Raw genomic sequence first — 21,646 nt, forward strand, 5'->3', positions numbered from 1 at the left:
AGTTTGTTGAAGGTGCTTACGAAGATAACCATCATCTCGGATCTTTCCCGTCTCAGAAATTATGGATAATCTTTCCTCCTTTTCCCGACGAGGAAATGGAGAAATTCCCTCCACTAAGGCACAACAGGAGAATTTGAGGTAGCATCTATGATGCAAGGATAAATTATTTGTCCAATTTATCCGATAATCGGGCCAGAAGGGTTCCCAACAGGTGTACACGTTGCAAAAACCATCTCTGTTGAGGGCATGTTTAGAATCCCAATTGAAATAGTAGTGGTCACAATTTCTTTCCTCAACCGCCTCATGGCATGTTCACTCTTCATGGCATTTGTAAAAGACATAAGACATTAGGAAAGATCAAGGAAAGGAAATAAGAAGGACAAAATTCTAAAGTCTCTTACCAAAAATTTTCTTCTTCTCATTATGTATTTGGCATCCACAATCTAACGAGTTTGAATGCACCTTTTTAGCTGAGTCTTGGAGGTCGTGTCAGACAGAATCACCACACATACATAGCCAAGTTCATGACAAAAGGACACTAGATGACCCTTCAAATACATCTCCTCTTTGGACAAGTCTTCATCCCAATAGAGGTGAATCCCGATTTTAATTAGAAAGTGACTCCGAGTCCAGTATTTACCAAAGAGATATGTACATTGTAACACCCCTCTAATACCCCGCGAAAATTAAACAAATATTAATCAGAGTAACATGTAAAGAGGTGCCACAATTCATAAATAAAAGAAAACACACGTTCGGCATATGTCATGCATTCACTGAAAACATCTGAATTATAACTCATTAGATAAAAATCATGTTTACACAGCGGAATCGAATCATCAAGTCAACATTACATCATCAATGTATCAGATTTCAAACAAAATAAACAAATAGAGTTATAATCGAAACTCAAAACATTGCGTTCCCAGTGTTACATCTATCAGAGCATGACACCGACACAACAACTAAACCGATTTATGAGCTAATCCTCACCAAGTCGCGCCGCTATCCTCAATCTGAAAATGACAACAGGTAAGGGTGAGTCTCATCACAGTTAACCAATGTTATTGCATCATAAATAACAATATATCATAGTTATATCATTCACCCAATCGTTTCATATTCATACACATCATCGTCACACATCCACAAACATCAAGTCATCACATAACATATATAAATCATGCTATAAAAGTCATGCATATGTATTAAACTGACACTATGCATATGGTGCCAACATCATCAATGGGAAAACCCACCGACCGATCTATCATCATCCAGATATGGCCCTGCCAGCACAGATTCCACACAATGGGAATCTTACCCTTCACTGCATCCTCTCATCATTAGGATACAACCCTCATCAAATGATTATGAATGCATGCAAACATATATACAACATACTATCATCATCATCATACTATGAGTAGCATCATCTTATACTCATTCATCATCATCATTCATCATCATTATTAACCAGTATGTTCATATATATACATTAGCATCATTCAATAAATCAGACAGCAATAATTCATACAAATTCATCAGTTTAAAAGTTACATGTCATCAAACTTTCAAAATCACAAAACAGCAAAATCTGTAATTCACGCTGACCATACGCGTACCATACGCGTACCAACAGGTCCAAAAATCCACACAACCCACACCATACGCGTATCATACGCGTATGAACAGATCCATTTCTCCACACAAAATGCACACATACGCGTACCAGCTAGGCATACGCGTACCAACCAAGTGCCATACGCGTACCATACGCATACGAGCAGGAAGTGCATTCTGATGCACATTTGGGGAGCGTATCATACTCGTATCACCCCCTCCCTACGCGTACCATACGCGTATCATACGCAAACGGGCAGCAGTTTACCAAACCTGCAACTTACCCATTCGTCTTCCTCGCGAATTCATCTGTACAGCCTGCGATTTGGGTCTCAAAACCAGAAATTTCACATTCTAAGAGTATAGAAATCACCCAACAATTAACAGTTTATGATTCTACAATCGATTTTACTCATCACAACCTAATCTATTCAGTCATTAGGGATTAGCAGTCAAAATTCCAATCCAAATGATGAACACAAACAGAAAATCCAGAATATAGAATCAATTAATCCAAACAATACTCCTAATCCATACTATTATTCATAATACGATAATAGAGATTAAATGGAGAGTCCTCCCTTACCTTAGCCAAGAGTTCTTGATTGGTCTCTCCCTCTTCAGTTCTCCTTCACGTTCTTCGTGTTCCCAAACCCTTCAGTCTTTCACGTTCTTTCTCTGTTTCCCCAATTCCAATTGTTTTATGAAAATAATAATAAATTTTAGTAAAGAGCCTTACTACACCACACCTCCCCTTTTACTATTTTCTCACAATGGCCCAAATGCCATAAACAATTATTTCCATTATTTTTCACAGAATCCTTAATAATTCTAATTATTAATTCAATATTCCAATTAAATTAATATTAAAATTATACGGGTGTTACATACATGTAGAAGGAACACCGTGATCCAGTTGACAAGTCTTCCAATGGCCCTCCTTATTGAAAGAAACTATTAGGAAGAAGCGTTCATTAAAATGTTTTACACTATTAGAATAAGTCTCGCAGTATTTAGTACTTTTCCTCAGAAATACCAAACCAGAGCCATTCACAGATTTGGAATCACTTTTCATTTTAAAGAGATGGAAGAACAATGTCACTATCGCCTTACTAGCTTTATATTCCTACAAGTGTTGAAAAACCTTGACGAACGCCAAACTCACAGGGCGGAACTGCGAGGGGGGAATGATTAAATGGTTCAGAACACTAATTTTGAACTCGTTGAAGGAAGACAATAGCCAATGAGGCAGAGCAAACACTCATGAATTAGGATAACAAATCCATCATACTGACCATATACCCTTTGATTCTCATATGGAGGAAGAACACCCCAATCTTCTGACGAACTCGTCAATCATAGCTTAGGAAAGACGTCACCACAAGAGAAAGCGAAAAAAACATTTTATATCTCTGAATTTACCCAAACATATCTTTACCAACCTTCTTAGTTGAGACATGCGTGATAACCATGAGCAAAAAGGTCAAATAACGAATGCAGAAACAATGGGAAAGGCGAACAAGTTCAAAGCACTAGAAAACCTAAAATGGTGAAACAAAGAAGAAGACTGGAAACTCGAACAGTGGAACCCATGTGTTCAAGCAGAAAACCGAACACGTGAAACTAAACTGATGAGCGAAATTTTTTGGGAACATATCAACACTCATCCCAAAGAGTCTCGAGAAAAAAGGTAGAAAAAGGAAGAGATTTCTTGAGCAAAGTCAATAAACAATTAGTAATGAAAAAAATGGCTCCTCGAGAACCCTATATATTCCTTTAGAAAGCTAAAGGCCATATGATCATTCCCCGTTATCAACAGTTGATATCTCCCTAAGACTATTCGAGACACTGTAGTATCCTCAATATAGGAAAATCATGATGGTCAGTTAGAATGGGATACATGTCAATCGTTCCTCGCACCATGTAACATTAGAACACTGTACCACTACAACACTGCATAGGTTCAACTTTTCCGATTATCATTTCATTCTAAATAAGAACACTTTTAATTTATGGAAGAATTACCATAAATAATAAATTTCTACCTTAAATTTAAATTTAAGGTAGAAATTTAATTTAAGACCTATATTAAACGGAAAGAAACACATTACTATTTGATTCAAATATATATTTTTTCTAATAAAAATCAAATATTATCTGCGCGTAAATTAAACTTGTGATACAATTATTTTTAAAATATTTTTTATGTTATGAATAAATATTATTGTGGATGTCCATATATATTCTTATCTTTCATCTTCATATTCCTTATTAAGTGGTATAGTATGGTTATGATTTTTCATCTTCCTAATGTCCTATAAATAGATACCACTTTGCAATGTAAAGAGAACTACTTGAAAGATGATAATACAATATTACATTTTCTCTACTCTTTCTCTCCTTCATCTCTCCTTCATCTCTATATTGTTTTGGTTAATTTTATAACACGTTATCAGTACGAAACTCTACCGTGTGAGCGATTTTATGATCAATTTGCATAATCATGTTTCTTCTCTTTCGAGTAAGTTTTTAAGATTTGTCTTCATCTTATAGATTAAATTTTAGCATGCTATTCTATTATTTTTTTTATAAGATTTCATTGGAAATTTTCTTTAATTAACACAATTATATATTTTAAAGTTGTCTATCATCGATAAGTTCTTGAAGCATCCCTGAAGGATTGCTTAAAGAATGATTGTTCAATTTTTATGAAAACAACAATTGTAATTTTCATGCATTCCTGAAGAATTGCATGAATAACGTGCATCCCAGAAGGATTATAAATATTATTATTTTTATTAGTAAACGATTTGTGATTGAGTTCCTGAAGAACTACAAAATGTGATTGAGTTTCTGAAGAACTATAAAAAAATTGTGATTGTGATTGAGTTCCTGAAGAACTACACAAAAAAAAACCTCTCTTAAACTAATGTTAAGATATCTCAAGAGAATTACTTAAAGAATTATTTTTCTTAATCGATATGAATGTATTTGATTAAAGTGTTTAATAATGAAATACTATTATATTGGTTTTGACTTATATTGGAGGTATCGAATATCTTTGTATTACACAACATAATTTGGACATAAAATGTATAATAGAAAAGCTATCGACTTTTCCCTCGGGCTTGTACTACACTTATATTAGTACAATTGAAGCACATGTCATTGTAAACCAGTAGTTTACAAATTACACTTAAATGTGTCGTTGGTAAAACCGGTTGGGTCATCTCGGATATAATATGATGCGAATAATTTATATTGAAGAACCAAAAGTTTCTTCAATCCAGTCAATTTTTGTGTGTTTCTACAGGAAAATAAAAATTTGAGAAATTGAGTTTTTATGACATTAATTGTTGCATCGACTAAAAGATCATGCATATGTCTCTACTCACAACCAGAAGTATGTGAAATCATTTTCTCAACTAATTAGACTAAGATCTTGTTTTCTGATTTTTTTAGAAATTCCTTTATAAGTATCACATATATTATTAAAATTGATATTGAATATCATGTAATATATGTTCATAAAAAGAAAATGGACCCGAAGATCCATTCTTTAGACGTCTAAAGTTAATTATATGGTTGATACTTATAAGATCATCAATTCTAAATTATATATTTGAAACACCCAAAGTATGATATTAAGATATTTATTCGCATTAAGCCAACAAGATACTATATCTTAGTCCTCCCTAATTTATTCTAATATTTCTTATCTAAATAAACATTTGGATGTGTTGTGTATATTCCAATTGCTCCAATATAATACATTAAGATGAGTCATGATAGAATATTGGAAAAATATAATTAATATGACTCTCAATTTTGAGGATATGATTTGAGAAAATAATTAAATACTTGATTGCAGCCCAGTAGGCTGATTATCACTTGATAAATTAATTTTCCCAATATTAGGGGGAGGGAATAAGCAGCTGAAATCATGAACAAGAAGTTCAAATGAACAGCTGAAATCATGAACAAGAAGTTCAAATGAACAAGTTAAAATAAATTGTTGTCTTGATCCTCGTACAAATCATTATGAATCAAAATATAATTCATTTCCAAAGTATATGAAATAAATTATCAGCTGATAATACTCCACTCAAAGTGGATTCTCCTATTGGATAATATAATATTGCAACAGAGTTGTTGCTGCGCCTGAAGCGTGGTATGAAAGTCGGTTCCAATGTTAAAAGTCCTCTACTAAGAAAAGAAACTAAAGATGACCCAAGTGAGGATATGAAAATGCTTAGAGCACTTTGACATAATTTAATTTTCAGTTCCAGAAGAACAAATCAAGTACTTGAAATATGAAATAAAGAGATCTCGATAAATTATGTCATGGATGAAATGGAATAGAACCGAAATTGAGATAACCAAATAAAGTCAATATTGACAATGTCTTTGTATACAATATAGCGCTAAAAGTGATCAATGATAACGAGGATCATGAGTCAAAGTCTATTAAAGATTGTAGACTAAGTGAGAATTGGCCAAAATAAATATATTCAATTGAAGAAGAATTAAACTCACTTTACAAGTGACTCACTTTTGGACCTGTAGTCCGAACACCTCAAGGTGTGAAACTAATTGGGTATAAATGAGTTTTTGTGAAAAAGAAAAATAAGAATGATATGAAGTTTGATTTATTGCTCAATGATTTTCAAAAAGACCTAAGATTGATTTTGATATATTCACCTGTAGTGGATTCAATCGATTTTTGATAATTAATTAGCCTTGTAACACATGAAGGGCATAATTTGAACATGATGGGTGTAATGACATCTTATTTATATGGTTCACTTAATAGTGACATTTACCTGAAACTCCCTGAAGGGTTCAATATACCAGAGGCACGTAATTATGGATCTCGAGAAAATTACTACATCAAATTGAACAAGTCTCTGTATGAGCTGAAAGAATCTGGATGCATGTGGTATAATCGCCTCAGTGAATATTTACTAAATGATGAATATACAAATAATTCAATTTGTACTTGTATTTTCATAAAATGATGTGGAAAAGTATTTGCAATAATAGTTGTCTATGTGGATGACATAAGTATTATTGGAACTCCTGAAGAGCTTCCAAAAGCTATAAATTGCTTAAAAAAAAAGTTTGAGATGAAGGACCTAGAAAAGACAAAATATGTCTAGGTTTGCAAATTGAGCATGTGGACAAAAGAATATTTGTACATCAAGAAGGCTATATAGAAAAGTGTTGAAATGATTCTATATGAACAAATGTCACATGTTTCCTACTCCAATATGATTGTTAGATCATTAGATGTGGAGAAAGATCTTTTTAGGCCTCGAGAAAAGGATAAAAATTGTTTGGTCATAAAGTACCATATCTTAGTGCAATTGGAGTACTAATGCACCTTGCTAAATATACACATCATGATATATCATTTGCGGTCAATCTATAAGTAAGATAGAATTATTCATCTACACGAAGAAATTGGAAAGCGGTCAACCATATACTTCATTATCTTAGAGATGTAGGTTACTTGTCAGATTCTCACAATGGTAGATCAGAAAGAGGTTATTTATTTACATGTGATGGTACAACCATTTCATGGAGATCTACGAAACAAATCATGGCAACAACTTCATAAAATCCTGCATAACTATCACCACTACATGAAGTCACTTTGAAGAAGACATTTTAAGCAACGACTACAAAGAATATCGTCTCACATGTAAATGTCTGCGTGAGGGGGAGAAACACATATGTTTTGCACTCTTTTTTCCTTCACCATGGTTTTGTCCCATTGGGTTTTCCTGGTAATGTTTTTAACGAGGAAATTCACATTCAAGGGATATTGTACTCTTTTTCCTTCACTAGAATTTTTCCCACTGGGTTTTCTCTAGTAAGGTTTTAACGAGGCATATCCTCAATGGACATCCAAGGGGGAGTGTTATGAATAAATATTATTGTGGATGTCCATATATATTCTTATCTTTCATCTTCATATTCCTTATTAAGTGGTATAGTATGGTTATGATTTTTCATCTTCCTAATGTCCTATAAATAGATACCACTTTGCAATGTAAAGAGAACTACTTGAAAGATGATAATACAATATTACATTTTCTCTACTCTTTCTCTCCTTCATCTCTCCTTCATCTCTATATTGTTTTGGTTAATTTTATAACATTTTATTAATTTTTAAAATAATAATATCACAGATTTAGGACAACCTCAACATAAACCTCGCAGAACAAAAAAACCTAAAACCTCACTAACCCTCGCTGCCTTTTGCGACATCTCCCACCCTAGCAACTCTCCCGCGCCTCCCCATACCTCTTCTCCCTCTTGTGCGCCGCCGTCTCCGTCTCCCCTAGCAACTGTAAGTTCTTCTCCACTTCGACTCTGCCATGTCGTTTTGTTTCTCCATTTCAATTTTTCTTTGTTTTCCTTAACTTTAATTGAATTAAATTGATTCTCTGCATAATAGTTTTTTGTGTTTATGTTGCAAATAATTTTTTTTTTTTGGATACACAAAATGATCACATATTGGTTCATGCTCTGTAGTTTAATTTTGCATCTCAAAAAAACGTAAAGATGGTGTATTCCGAGGAAGAGATACCCAAACTACACAGGGTTCACAGAACAGTTTTGCAAATGTTAAGAGACAGAAACTACCTCGTTCTAGACTCCGAGATAAATATGTCGAGACAAGAGTTCAAAGAAAAGCTTGACATTAACCTGAAGGGAGGACACCCCACTTATTTCAAAACTAACAAAGACGATCCTTCTGATAAAATCTTTGTTTACTTTGTCCGTGTAGCCAAACTCGGTCTCAGTGTTCTTACGAAGATCCGTGAGCGTATGGAGAGCGAGGGAGTCGAGAGATCTATCCTTGTTAGTCGAAGTAAACCATCTGAAGCTCTTAAGGACTTGGCCCCCAAACATCGTATTGAACTGTTTCAGGTAATCATTTATTCCTTGATGTAGAGTCTAAATTGATTAACGGTTTTCAATTTAAAGGAGAAATTTGAAATATTGTAAATTTCAAATGTTGATCCTTGTAATATTAACTATCAGAGTTGTTATTCATTCTAACTAAGTTGTAAGAGGGTGACATTTTGTGTTAGAATAGGTTAGATGGAAGATAGACAGACAAATAGATAGATTAGATTTCTTCATGTGTGTAGGTGATTGTTAACGGTAAATGTAACCGCTGGTTGTGCAGGAGGATGAACTGCTGGTGAACGTAACAGAACACGAGCTTGTGCCGGAACATCAGGTGCTCACCGAGGCTGAGAAGGAAAACTTGCTCGAGACATACACCGTCAAAGAAACTCAGGTCAGTATTCTATTGATGAGAACTTCTGATATGCTTGTTAGTTAAGATACTAATTCTGCATTGTAATGCAATGATACAAAAAATGCAAAATAACCTCTGTAAAGAAAAAAATCTTTCTATTCAGAAGTTCAGATCACATGAAATTCGTTGAAATTCTATTACATGCATCTTGGACTGAACAATGCATGTAACTGAATGACAAAAAAAGTGATGCTAAAACAACATAGCATACTATTACAAATGTTAATCTCATCATTTACAGAAAAGCCTGATCCATTTTTAGATAAACATTGTATCTAATAAGTTTGGACTGTATTCATTCATTCAAGCATAGTGAAAGTTTAGCTTTGCAATTATTAGTGTTAGCTCCTTCATTCTTTATTTTATAGATGTATTGGTCTTGTAGTCATATATTTAGGGGTGACAAAACGAGTCCGACCCGCTGAGCATGTCCGTTTTGTCTGCATTTTTTTGTGGGATGGGACAAGGGTTTAGGTCTGCACCGTCTAATATGTCAGTCCTGCTGTGCCCAGTTTTTCATGGGCTTTTGCTGGCGCAGGCATTAACAAGATTTTTTTGCAATTTTTAGCCTTCAGGGGAGCAAAGCCCGCATGCCTGCCCCGCCCTTCCCTCATTTTTTTTTTGCTGGGCAACTATAGTTTTAGGCTCGCTCACTCAACTATGTCCGCCTACACCCTGTATTTTTGCTGGACAGGCATGCCTATTTGTCTCCCTCTACATATATTTCTGATTTGCATTTACAGTATTCTGCTACAAACTTCTTTTACAGTTCATTAGATCTAATATTTTTGGGCTGCTTCTCAGCTACCTAGAATGTTCGTGACGGATCCTGTTGCGAGATATTATGGACTCAAGCGTGGACAAGTTGTTCGGATAATCCGGCCAAGCGAGACTGCAGGCACATATGTTACATACCGAATTGTTGTATAAGGATTTCCTTGAGCTCATCTGCTATACTTACTTTTGTAATGTTACCTACTAATATTTATGCAAAGCTTGCTTGCACTCAGTGATTCAATAACCTGTATTTTTGGTGGATTCGGTTAAACAGTTTGGTTATGTTATTGGTGTTATTTAAACAATTCGCATACTTGATTTGGTTTCGTTTTAGTTTTTTTTTTTTTTTAAATTTTAAAACAGTCCTAATTAATAGTAGTTTGGTTCTCAAAGAATCAGTTCGATTTAAAAGCACATAACCGTCGTGCGAAAATTTCACTAAGGTTTAAGGGAAATTAAACATCACAACTTCCTTTATTTTACAAAAATACAACTCTAATCTAAGCATGTCTTCCAAAATTTGAGTGGTTATCGACCATCTCTTTTCTTCTCTTCTTTCCGTTCTTTTGAGAATTTATCTCTTTGGAGATTTTTTTCTTTGACAATTAAGAGTAGTCAGTACCATAGCCCTTTTGTTTGTCAATTCAGAAGTCATCGAGATATTGAACTATATTGAGTGGTCTAAGTATAATATAAACAATATTTCTATATCATAACCTAAATTACAGTAGGATTCCAATACAATTGTGATTGTATTGTTTTATCTCAAGAGTTCAATACAATATTGATAATCTGCCTGCCAGAATGCATATACGTCAATAAAAAAAATAAGAGTTTTCTGTGAAATGTATGAATAGAGAACTAAACTGTTAGGTTCATAACTCCTATTAATCTCTCTCCCCCTCCCTCCCAAATTCTCTTTTGCTCTTTAATTACAAACAAAATAATAGTTGACTGAGAGGTAAGAATTGTATGGGATTAACTATTACTACTATGATTTTGTGAATAGTAACTGCTAGCCACGATGGATAAAGTAAATTGTTTTCTTCATTTAAGATGTATTTATGTGTACTTTTTTTCTCATCTTACGTGTGTGTGGTTGTGATTACTAATTAACATCTTACTTTGTGAGATATCACATGGAACTATATTCTCCACTGCATATAAAGAATTTGGTTTCTTTTATTAAGTTAGTAGTGCAAAAATATGTGTAATATATATATATATATATATATATATATATATATATATATATATATATATATATATATATATATATATATATATATATATATATATATATATATATATATATATATATAGGTTTAAAATTTTGATGATTCAATAAATTTTAGTTAAATTGTTAAAATATTCAAATTTTAATTTAGTAGTGCTCAAATATGTGTAATATATATATTGATTTAAAATTTTGATGATTCAATAAATTTTAGTTAAATTATTGTAATATTGAAAATTTTCATTGTACTAGTGGAATGGGTCTTGTGTCTATGGTTTTATCGAAGACCCGACGACTTCTGGAGTTCTTTTTAGTGTTTTTCCTCCTGAATTGGTACCAATTTACGGATGACGGCTTTGGTCCTTCGTTAGGTCACTTCTTGCAGGGTACTCAATATTATTTCCGCTAAGGCCTAAGAACTCTATTATTGCACCATGTTGTAAACACGGTTCACCAAATCATCTGCTCCCTGCACGTCGAGGTTAACGTGTAACAGTTGAAAGCTGGGAAGCATCTCCTTTCCAAGAATCATAGGCACTAGTGGAGGTCTGAACGAAGGTTCGCCCTAGTGAAATTTTTGCTCATATATGAGAAACAATAGAGGTTGGTATGCTCCTTGATCTGCTTTAGGTTTAATGGGTGTCGATAAGTAACAAATGAAGATGTTATCAGGATTGGATTATCTGCTCTTTGAAGAAGTGATGGTGGATCTTTGACCGCTTCAGCAACAACGACAATGGTTTGTCGTTGGACGGAGGAGCTAGTGGCTTTGGATGCCACCATAGTCCGTGGATCTGAGGGAGGATCCAAAGGAAATGAATTCAAAATTCGACAGAAGTGATCGAGAAACAGTGATATGCACTTTAAGTTGAGGAGATTCGATTGAATCATGAGAGATTTGATCATGGAAATTCGTCAAAATTAGAGGTCAATTCTAACAGGATGCATTAATGTTCTGTATTGGAACCAAAGTTGATTAGTGGACAAGGTAGCAGAGATGTCTATAGTGGCCTTGAGGTTCCGATGCAATGGAAGGGGGTCTGACTTGTAAGGTTAGCACTCTAGTGCTCGAGTCAGTATGAGAATAAAAAGTGATCTCAGAATGAGAATGTATTTGAATACCTGAGAAATGACGCACTTTACTTCTTAAATAGGAGAAGCAATTGGTAAATGAAAGTTGAAGTGAGGCATGAATCACAATCACCCTTCAAAATGACCTGGATGAGTTCTCGGACGAGGAATTGTCTGCTTAGAGAGGAAAAGAGTCTACATGTTTTGTAGTTTATTTCTATCACTTCGCTATTGGGCATATGTTGGTGGCCCAAAACCAAACCAAACCACATTAAATGGTTCGATTTCAGATCAATTTAAAACCAATTTAGGATAAGTGTGTATTTATAAATCAATTTATAACCAGTTCGCATTTATAAACCAGTTTTATATTTTGAACTCTTTTAGAGCCAATTTTTTTGTTTTAAAATAAAATTGAAAATGAATTTATTATTTTCCAAAAAAACTTATTTTATAAATTTTCAATTTTTTTTATTTTCATAATCTTTTTATTATAAAATGTAATTTTAAATAATAATTTTTAAAACAATTAATTAAACTTTTTAAATGATTCAAATATTTTTAATTAATACAAGAGAAAAGGGGTGATGCACTGACAGTGTAAAATAATTTTACACTGTCAATCAATCACAACCATGTATCCAATTAACTCCTTCTTTTAATTTAAATTTTTTTTTAATGACATGACAGTCTGCTTCTTTTTTATTGGATGACAGTGTAAAACTATTTTACACTATCAGTGCATACCTATTAAACTCTTAATACAATTCACTTTGAATATATAATTCAATTAATTATATTATTGCACATTCCTAAAATAACAATGAATTTATTGCGAAGTTAAGTGGAGAACAAATTACACTCCTCTCCTCTAAACTTTTCTCTCTTATCATTCTTTCATCATAGGGGTGGTTTTTGGTTATTTTTTGCTAGAAATTACCCCTCAATATCGTTTTTCTTTCTCTCTTTATTTAAATAAGTGGTTATCCATATAAATTTGTTTCTTCTCTTGTGTGTTTTTAAGTTTTCATCGTTTTGTGCGGTGTTTGTTGGTTTTCCCGTCTTAGTACGATGCTTGTTAATTTTCCCGTCTTAATACGATGTTTGTTGGTTCAGATTGACACATTTACTTCAAATCATTGTAGATCTAAGGAAGACTTGGGCGTCAATGTTGCAGATCCAGAAGTATGAATATTCTGGTGACTTTTATTTTGTCATTTTTGTAGGCACTTTCATATTGCCGTTGTATGCTATTAACTTAGGTGCTGCAAGATTGTTTGCAGATTCACTTTTTTCAGTTTTTAGCGATCTTAAATGTGTATTGATCGATGTATTTTTTAATTTGAATGAATGAATATCTTTTTAGTGTGGAGAACAAATTATTTGTCTTAATATATAAAGATTTTATTTTTAAAGAGGAAGATAATAAGAATTTTTGTGTGAAAGGAGAAGGAAGACAATATCATCCACTTAAAAAAAAGAGTATAGCTTCAATAGAAAAGAAATCATAAGACAAAAAATAGACATAGATATTTTACATGTTGAGATTTTTTATTCCACTCCCAAACAAAACCAATGTGAAGAACAAACCCAAAGAAAAAAACACAACAATAACTTCACTTTTTGTGTTTTTATTTTACCTATATCCAATGTTGCACTCTTATTTACACTATAATCACAAGTTTCTCTTCCCAAATCTACCTGTTTCTCTCACCACACACCATTTTTCTTCACCATCACCCCTTGTTCATGACTTTGTCCATAGACCAACATGTAATTCTCACACTGTTTCTGTTTCTGCCATTAATCCTCTTCATGTTGAACTTTCACCGTGGCTAACCAAATTAACTACATCAACAGTGGAATTAGGCACCGTTTTTGATGCTATTGATGACTCTTCTTTGAATCAAGTTACTTTCAGTGTTATTCTCAGTGCAGCCATTGCTGTGTTGTTCTTTCCCACTATCCAACGCAGGATCAAAACAGCAAAACAACTGGTATACTCTCTTTTTTTTTTTCCATTAATTCAAGCAATTTATGGCAAATTTAAATATTTTTAGGCTAAGTTTCTAGAAACTTTAGTTCAACCTTAACTAGTATTTGAAGTTTTTGAAGATTAAAATAATAATTTTCATTTCTAAGAGACTAATCAATGAAATGAATTGGTGATTTTAGAAATATAGGTCTTCTGGAGTAAAGAAGTCATCATTGAATAGATCAAAAAGTTCTAAGAAGTCCAATAAACGGCCTTCACCAGATCAAGCATTCTTGGGAGCAATTATAGCGGGTGTTATTGCAGTCATTCTCTATAGATTCACAACTACTATTGAAGCATCACTATATCGCCAATCAATTTCAGATAATTTTTCGGTTTGTACAACATTCATATCTTTTCTTCTATCCTTTTTCTTCATGTTAATCTTGAATTTAACACATTATAGTCAATGATTTGTTCAGGTTCGCCAGATAACAATCACCATAAGGTACTCATCCTTATAAAGAACTTAATATTTTTGTTTTATAAAGTTTTGTCTAATAATAACAATAATTTGATATATTTGTGTCACAGGACAGTGATAAATGGGTTGTGTTACCTTGCTACATTTGTGTATGGCATAAACTCTTTTGGTTTATTGCTTTATTCTGGACAACTTGCCATCAACACCTATGTGAAAGAGTCATCAAGTGAGAAAAAAAGTAGTGACAGCAAAATTATGGAGCAGTCAGTTTTATCAAATTCATCAGATGAAGATCAAAGTTCAAATAATTCACAGTAATCAAAGTTCGGTTTTTGGCACATTTTGGATATTTAGTAAGTGTTTAGGGTACTGTGTTTATATACATGTGCATAATATTTGTAAATAGAGATACTAGCATTTACACTCGTTTCCACAATTTTACATAGATGCAATATATATCCATAGTTCCTATCAAGATTTTCCAACCCAGAACTTGGTACTTTGATGGTTCCTTTAATTTCCATAAATGTTTCAACGCTTTCATTTTATCCTCCGATGGATTCTTAAAGTGATCAGCAGATTCAATTAGTGAAGAGTATCCATACTTAACCCAATGTCCGGTTTTCATTACCAAGAAGCTGGTTTTTTGTTAAGTTGAAAGTTTGATATAATCTCTCTCAACTCACTTGCTTCTTCCATCAAACTTATATCCAATTATGTGATCCACTGGGAATTTCAAATACCTCTCTGACCTGCTTCTAGTATATGCTAGCTATATCACAATTTTTTTGCAAGACAATCTGGAAAAGATTCAGAATTTTATTTTGCAACAGTTCAGTCTATTGGAAAAATCTCTCCCACACTAGTTAGAAATAGAGTTTTGAAACCTTACAAGCTAGTTTTGTAAAGATGAGTTAGACCTCTAATACATCCCCTATCCAATTGTCATTGCCAAACATCTTCATCTTCAATCGTGTACATCAATAGAGTTATAACTCCAACAAACAATTGGTATTAGATCCTGGTTCGATTCCCAAAAAAATATGAATGTATATGAGGTGTGTCCAGCTGCGTGATCTATTCCGTTCCTCCTATGAAGCGCGAACACAATATGAGTATCGGATACGATACGTAACCGATACAGCGGTACGTTATTAGTTAAATAATACAAGATATGTTACATTTAAGATATATATTAAATACTTAATTGAATCATGATTTATTTATAACATAATTTTAATACTATATTATTGAAAAATAATATTTTATTATAGAAATGAAAAAGAAATATTGAAAATTGAAAAGTAATGATTAATATGATTGGAAATAAAATATTGAAAATAAAAAAGTTATTATTAAAAAAATGATTAATATGAATGAAATTTAAATATTAAAAATTGAAAGAAAGGAGTAAGTTATTGTACGTATTATAGGAATTGAAAAAAAATAAAAGTAATAATTAGTATTAGTAAATTTCAGTTATTGAGAATTGAAAAGAAATCATGGGTATTAAAGCTACGGGTGAGAGTAGGTTAGGTTAGGCTAGACTTTATAAGGCCTAAGTCTGACCTACGATAAACTTGCAAGATATGAGTTTGGCATATGGCCTATTATAGATTCTTTTTTTCCAGCATGACCTACCTTTTTAAAAATCTGGCCTGACCTGACCTGAAAGCCTATTTAAAAGCCTATTTCTCATTAAGGTTTTCAATTAATTCGTATTATTTAAGAAGTCTTATAAGTCGGCGTATATATGAATATTTAAGTCGGTCTATTTAATATTTTTTCTAATATATATGCATATATAGACCAACCAATTTAACTTTTTTCTAGTATATATGCATATATAAGCCAACTTATTTAGACTATTTTTAATATATATATATATATATATATATATATATATATATATATATATATATATATATATATATATATATATATATATATATATATATATATATATATATATATATATATATATATATATATATATATATATAGGCCGGCCTATAAGGCTTCATAGGTTTTTTTAATAGCTTAAGCCCGACCTATGTAATTAAATAGGCTTTTAAAAAGTCTAAGCTTGACCTTTTTATCAAATAGGTCTGGCCTGACCTTAAATAGGCTAGGCCATAGGCACATGTAGGCCGGTCCGACCTATTCTCATCCCTAATTAAAACAATAGTTAGTAGGAAAGAATATTAAATAATCACCATTGAAAAAAGTTATAACTAGAAATAAAGAGTCATCATAAAAAATCTGCTAAAAATTGAAAAGTCACGTATCAAAAAGTATCGGAGGTTGTCGTCGTATCATAATATTTTTATTTATTTAAATAAATAAATTCGGATACTCCTTTGATATGTATTGGTGGCGTATCAGAATGTATCAGGCACAATTCGGCAAGGATTTTGACGTATCTGTGCTTCATTTCGTTCCTCAATTTCACACTGAATTAAAGATCGAATCGAAGAGAATCATATTTCTTAATTCTCAGGGTTTGGGAAACACTAGTGTTGGTGAGAATTGACTGATTTGCACAAGAACCAAGATGAACGGTGGAAAATGTAGCTTGAATACAAAGCTTATAGTATTCGACAAAAATAATTGGAATCATTGGTCGGTTCAGATGCGTGTGTTGTTTGGCGCTCACGATGTTCTTGATCTCGTCAATGACAGTTACATGTCGGTTGTAGAGAATGCAACTGAAGCGCGAAAAAATGTTTAATATGAAATGAGGAAGAAAGATCAGAAGACATTGTTCTATATCCATCAGTGTGTGGAGACAACAGTGTTTGAGAAAATTATCGAATCAACGACAACAAAGGCAGCGTAAGACACACTTGTGCGGTGCTATGGTGGCGACGCATCATTGAAAAAAGTAAATTTGCAGTCCCTACGCAAGTAATACGAGAATCTCACCATGAAGAACAATGAGAAGGTGTTGGACTACATCTCCAGAGTGATTATGGTCACGAATGAGATGAAGGCTTGTGGAGAAACGCTCTCTTAACAAGTAATCATTGAAAAGATACTACTTAAGATCACTTACTCCTATGTTTATTTACAAAGTTTTAGCTATAGAACACTCTAAAGACACCACCACCATGAGAATTGAAGTGCTTCATAGTAGTCTTGAGGCACAAGAGTTGCGTCTGACATAAAGAAACTCTAAAAGAGAAACAGAACAAGTTCTGAAAGCTTCTTTTGTCCAGAAGAACAAGAAGCAAGCATGTGTAGAGAACAAGAAAAAAATGGTGGTGGTGCTCAGAAGTCAGAATCCTCCAATACAGATTCGAAGAAACATATGAATGTTCAGAAGGGAAAGGAAAAGTTTTATAAGAGAAAGGTTCACTAGTACCACTGTAAGAGCTTTCGCCATTTTGCTGCTGATTACTGGTCAAACAAAGAAAGAAAGTATGAAGAATCCAATATAGTTAGGGGAGATTTTGAGGATGAATCTTTGATATTGATGGAATCTGATAAGGAATGTGGAAAAATGGTGGGCCTGTGGTATATGGACATCGGCTTCTCAAACCACCTAAGTGGAAACAAGCAATGGCTGATTGATTTTGACTCTGGTAGAAAGAGCAAAATCAGCTATGCTGATGATGAGTATCTGAATGCTGAAGGAATAGGAAATGTCAAAGTAAAGTTGAAGAATGGAAAAACTGTACTGATTATGGATGTATGGTACGTTCCTGGCATGGAGAGTAATTTGATGAGTGTAGGTTAGCTGTTTGAAAACGGGTTTTGAATAACCATGAATGACAATATCTTGAAGTTGTATGACTGTAATCAGAAGTTGATGAGGTAGTCTGAAATGGGAAGTAACAAGACATTCAAGGTGAATGATGAAACTACAAACATTCGATCAACGTCTTAATGCAACATGTGTTAAAAGAGAGAGTGAGTTGTGGCACAAGAGATCTGGACATTTGAACTTCATAAGTTTAGGGAATCTGAGTTCAAAGAATCTGGTACATAGAATTCCAAAGATTGTGGCACCAGATAAGTCATGTGATATATATTGATGAGAGGCAAGCAACCAAGATTATCACTCTCATCAGAAATGCCTCCAAGAGCAACTCATGCTTTGGGTGTGGTGCATTATGATGTATGTGGTTCATTTCCAGTAACTTCACTTGGAGAAAACAAGTATTTTATGTCATTTCTGAATGAGTTTACAAGAATGACACGAGTAACACTCATAAAGTTCAAATATAAGGTGTTTGTTGAGTTTAAGAAGTTCAAAGTGAAGGCTGAAAATCACAGTGGACGAAGGTTGAAGATCCTCAGAACCGATGGTGAAGGTGAGTTCAAGAATTTGTGTGAGGAGCATGGTATTGAGCATAAGGGGATTTCTCCATACACTCCATAGCATAATGGTCTTGCTGGGAGAAGGAATAAAACTCTACTTGAATAAGTGGATTGGAAGAAAGCAAAATGTGAGTCACTTCAAGGTGTTTGGTTTTGTATGTTAAAAACACGTACCAGATGCTTCTAGAAGGAAATTGGATGACATAAGCAAAGTCATGTATCTTATAGGTTACCACTATACAGGTGCTTATAAGCTATATTTCCCAGTCACCAACAAAATCATTGTCAGCAAAGATGTCATAGTGCAAGAATCAGAAACATGGGACTGGAACAAGTATCAATCTGCCTCGGAAGGACCTGTCTTTGAAGGTTCTGCCTCTGAATTTGAGTCTGACTCTAAAGTAGATTTTGCCTTTGAAGGAGAATCTTCCTTTGAAGGAGATTCTGACTCTGAAGGTGAGTTTGAGTCTGAAGGTAATCCAGCTTTTCAAGGTGATCCAGCCTTTGAAGGTGAGGCTTCTGAAGATGAACCTAGCTCTGAAGGTGAAATTGCACAGTTTCAAAGACCATAGAGAATCATATAGATACCAATGAGACTTGCAGACTTCGAGTTGCTGCATGATACAGAGATTGACTCTGAAGGTGAAGTCATACAATGTGCTATGATGGTAGACTCTAAAGTTGTCACCATTAATGAGGCGCTCAAGAAGAAGGTGTGGATGAAGGCCATGAAGGAAGAACTTGAGGCAATTGAAAGAAACAAGACATATGAGTTGATTGTGTTGCCAAAGAACAAGAAAGCCATTAGTGTGAGATGGATTTTCAAGAAAAATATGAAGCCATGTGGGTCAATTGCCAAGCATAAAACAAGGTTAGTAGCTAGAGGATTTCTACAAAAATCCGGTTTAGACTACTTAAAAATGTTTACACCTGTAGCTAGACATGAAACAATGAGACTGATGATTACTATCACTACAAGAAAAATTTGAAATTACCCACCAATTATTATCCACAATCTTTTTCCGTCGGTAAAATTTTATTTACAGACGACTAAATTGTTACTATTCCGTGAGTAAAACTTATGTTAGCATGGAAAAGTTATGAGGTGTAGATGAATTTTATTAGACATTATATGATATTATATGTTTTATTATATGTTTCATCAAATTTGAATGATAAATGAGTATAATTGTATTGAATTGTGTTACAGTTTTTTTTTAATTGTTTTTTTCAAATAACATATTATTTATTTGAAACACAACCCGTAAATCCAACTCTCAAATGAACGGGTCGATTTGATTCGATTTTGTGAAATTATAAGTTATACAATGAACCTAATTCATTGAAGTTTGAATGAGTTGGATAACGGGTTAGGCTAAATTTGATGGTCCCTAATTCGTGTACACCCCTAGATGTCTATTCATCCAAAAAAATAACTTAAATATTTTAATTAATTTTTTTTCTGGCAATTTATTTCATTTTTTAAATCTCACATATATTTTTTTAAATATCTCTCTCTTGATTAATACTATTTTAGAACATTTTTCTAAATAAAATAAATTCCATCGCTTATTGATGAATTGTATATATTATTGCTTAGAGGATCTAATTAGTGCTATTTTCATCATATGTAATTTTGCCATAGGATTTTCCCTAGTAAAACTCAGTTCTCGAATTGAAATTAAAAAGATAATGAAAAGGGTGGTATCATTGACTTATTTAATGAGAATGAATAAAAAATATCATACATGTAATTCCAGAGTGCATTACCTTTCCCATTTTCTTGTTGATTGGGTAAGTGTGAGTTGATTGGTATACTTCAATATTATTTTGAGTACTTTTCATATAGGTTGCACTTGAAATTTGGTTCAAAGTACATGTTGATTTATTTTGTTTACGTTCTTAGCAACTACACCACAAATAACTTGTGTGGTAAGTCAAAGATGGGTCTACTAAATAAATGCACATTAAAAAAATGTTCCAATAATACAAAAATTGGACTAATAACTAAGTCAATTTGTGATACGCACAAACAATAAATGAATACATTTGATAGACCTTAAAATCTAACAGCTTCAAAATCAAGTAAGGTTAAGAGACGGTTTTTATAAGAGCAGTGCTATTTATTACGAAGGAATTTGAGGAAGAAATGTAAGAATGAATATGTGTCACTATTTTAGTGGGAAATTTTAAATTAATTTTAAATTTAACTTCCTTTTTAATAGGGATAATGGAAGTTGTGGTGATAATGAATGGTTAGGATTTATTCTTGCATTTTTTATTTTTCTCTTTTCTTACTAATAAGCATTTTCCTTTAAACACTAAAAATTTACATATAACCGTGAGAAGTTCACGGTTTGAATTTTTTTAAGTAAATAATATGTGAAATGAACGAACAATTTTATAAAATAGGGATTAATAATTTTAACTAAAATAGATATTTATATTTTATAAAAAATATAAATTGTTTTGGATTTAATATACTTTTTATTATTATTCTTATAAGAACAAAAATGTGTAAATTTTGGTTTGGTTCTTTGTAAAAAAAAATAAAGTCTTTTGTTTCATTCTTTCTTTATTTACAATTATTATTTTTGGATTTTGTAAAAATTTTAAATTTTATTAGGAGAAAACTTATATGCAATTTTTTCTGTGTGTTTTATACTATTTTTCAATAAAAATATGTTGAATATATAATTTCTTCCTACACATATGCAATTTTCTGTTATTTTGATTCTCTAAATGATATTTAAATACACTTGTTATATTTTCATTGGAAAATAGTATAAACCACATTTAAGAAATTGTGGATAAATTTTC

The 21,646-nt window shown here is 32.7% G+C and overlaps 2 protein-coding genes across 2 annotated transcripts; both read left to right on the forward strand.

The window, feature by feature from the left end:
- The first annotated feature begins 7,827 nt into the window (after positions 1–7,827).
- Positions 7,828–10,041, forward strand: LOC131623003 (DNA-directed RNA polymerases II and IV subunit 5A-like). The gene is made up of 4 exons (XM_058894003.1): positions 7,828–7,978; positions 8,164–8,562; positions 8,825–8,938; positions 9,764–10,041. Exons 2-4 carry the CDS (start codon positions 8,194–8,196, stop codon positions 9,887–9,889), a joined length of 609 nt encoding a protein of 202 aa, XP_058749986.1. The 5' UTR covers positions 7,828–7,978; positions 8,164–8,193; the 3' UTR covers positions 9,890–10,041.
- A 3,537-nt stretch (positions 10,042–13,578) lies between these two features.
- On the forward strand, positions 13,579–14,948 carry LOC131623004 (uncharacterized). The gene is made up of 4 exons (XM_058894004.1): positions 13,579–14,041; positions 14,220–14,414; positions 14,502–14,527; positions 14,614–14,948. Exons 1-4 carry the CDS (start codon positions 13,583–13,585, stop codon positions 14,819–14,821), a joined length of 888 nt encoding a protein of 295 aa, XP_058749987.1. The 5' UTR covers positions 13,579–13,582; the 3' UTR covers positions 14,822–14,948.
- The last annotated feature ends 6,698 nt before the right edge of the window (positions 14,949–21,646 follow it).

The sequence above is a fragment of the Vicia villosa genome, unplaced genomic scaffold, assembly GCF_029867415.1.
Source record: "Vicia villosa cultivar HV-30 ecotype Madison, WI unplaced genomic scaffold, Vvil1.0 ctg.000048F_1_1, whole genome shotgun sequence".
Classification (NCBI taxonomy): Eukaryota; Viridiplantae; Streptophyta; class Magnoliopsida; order Fabales; family Fabaceae; genus Vicia; species Vicia villosa.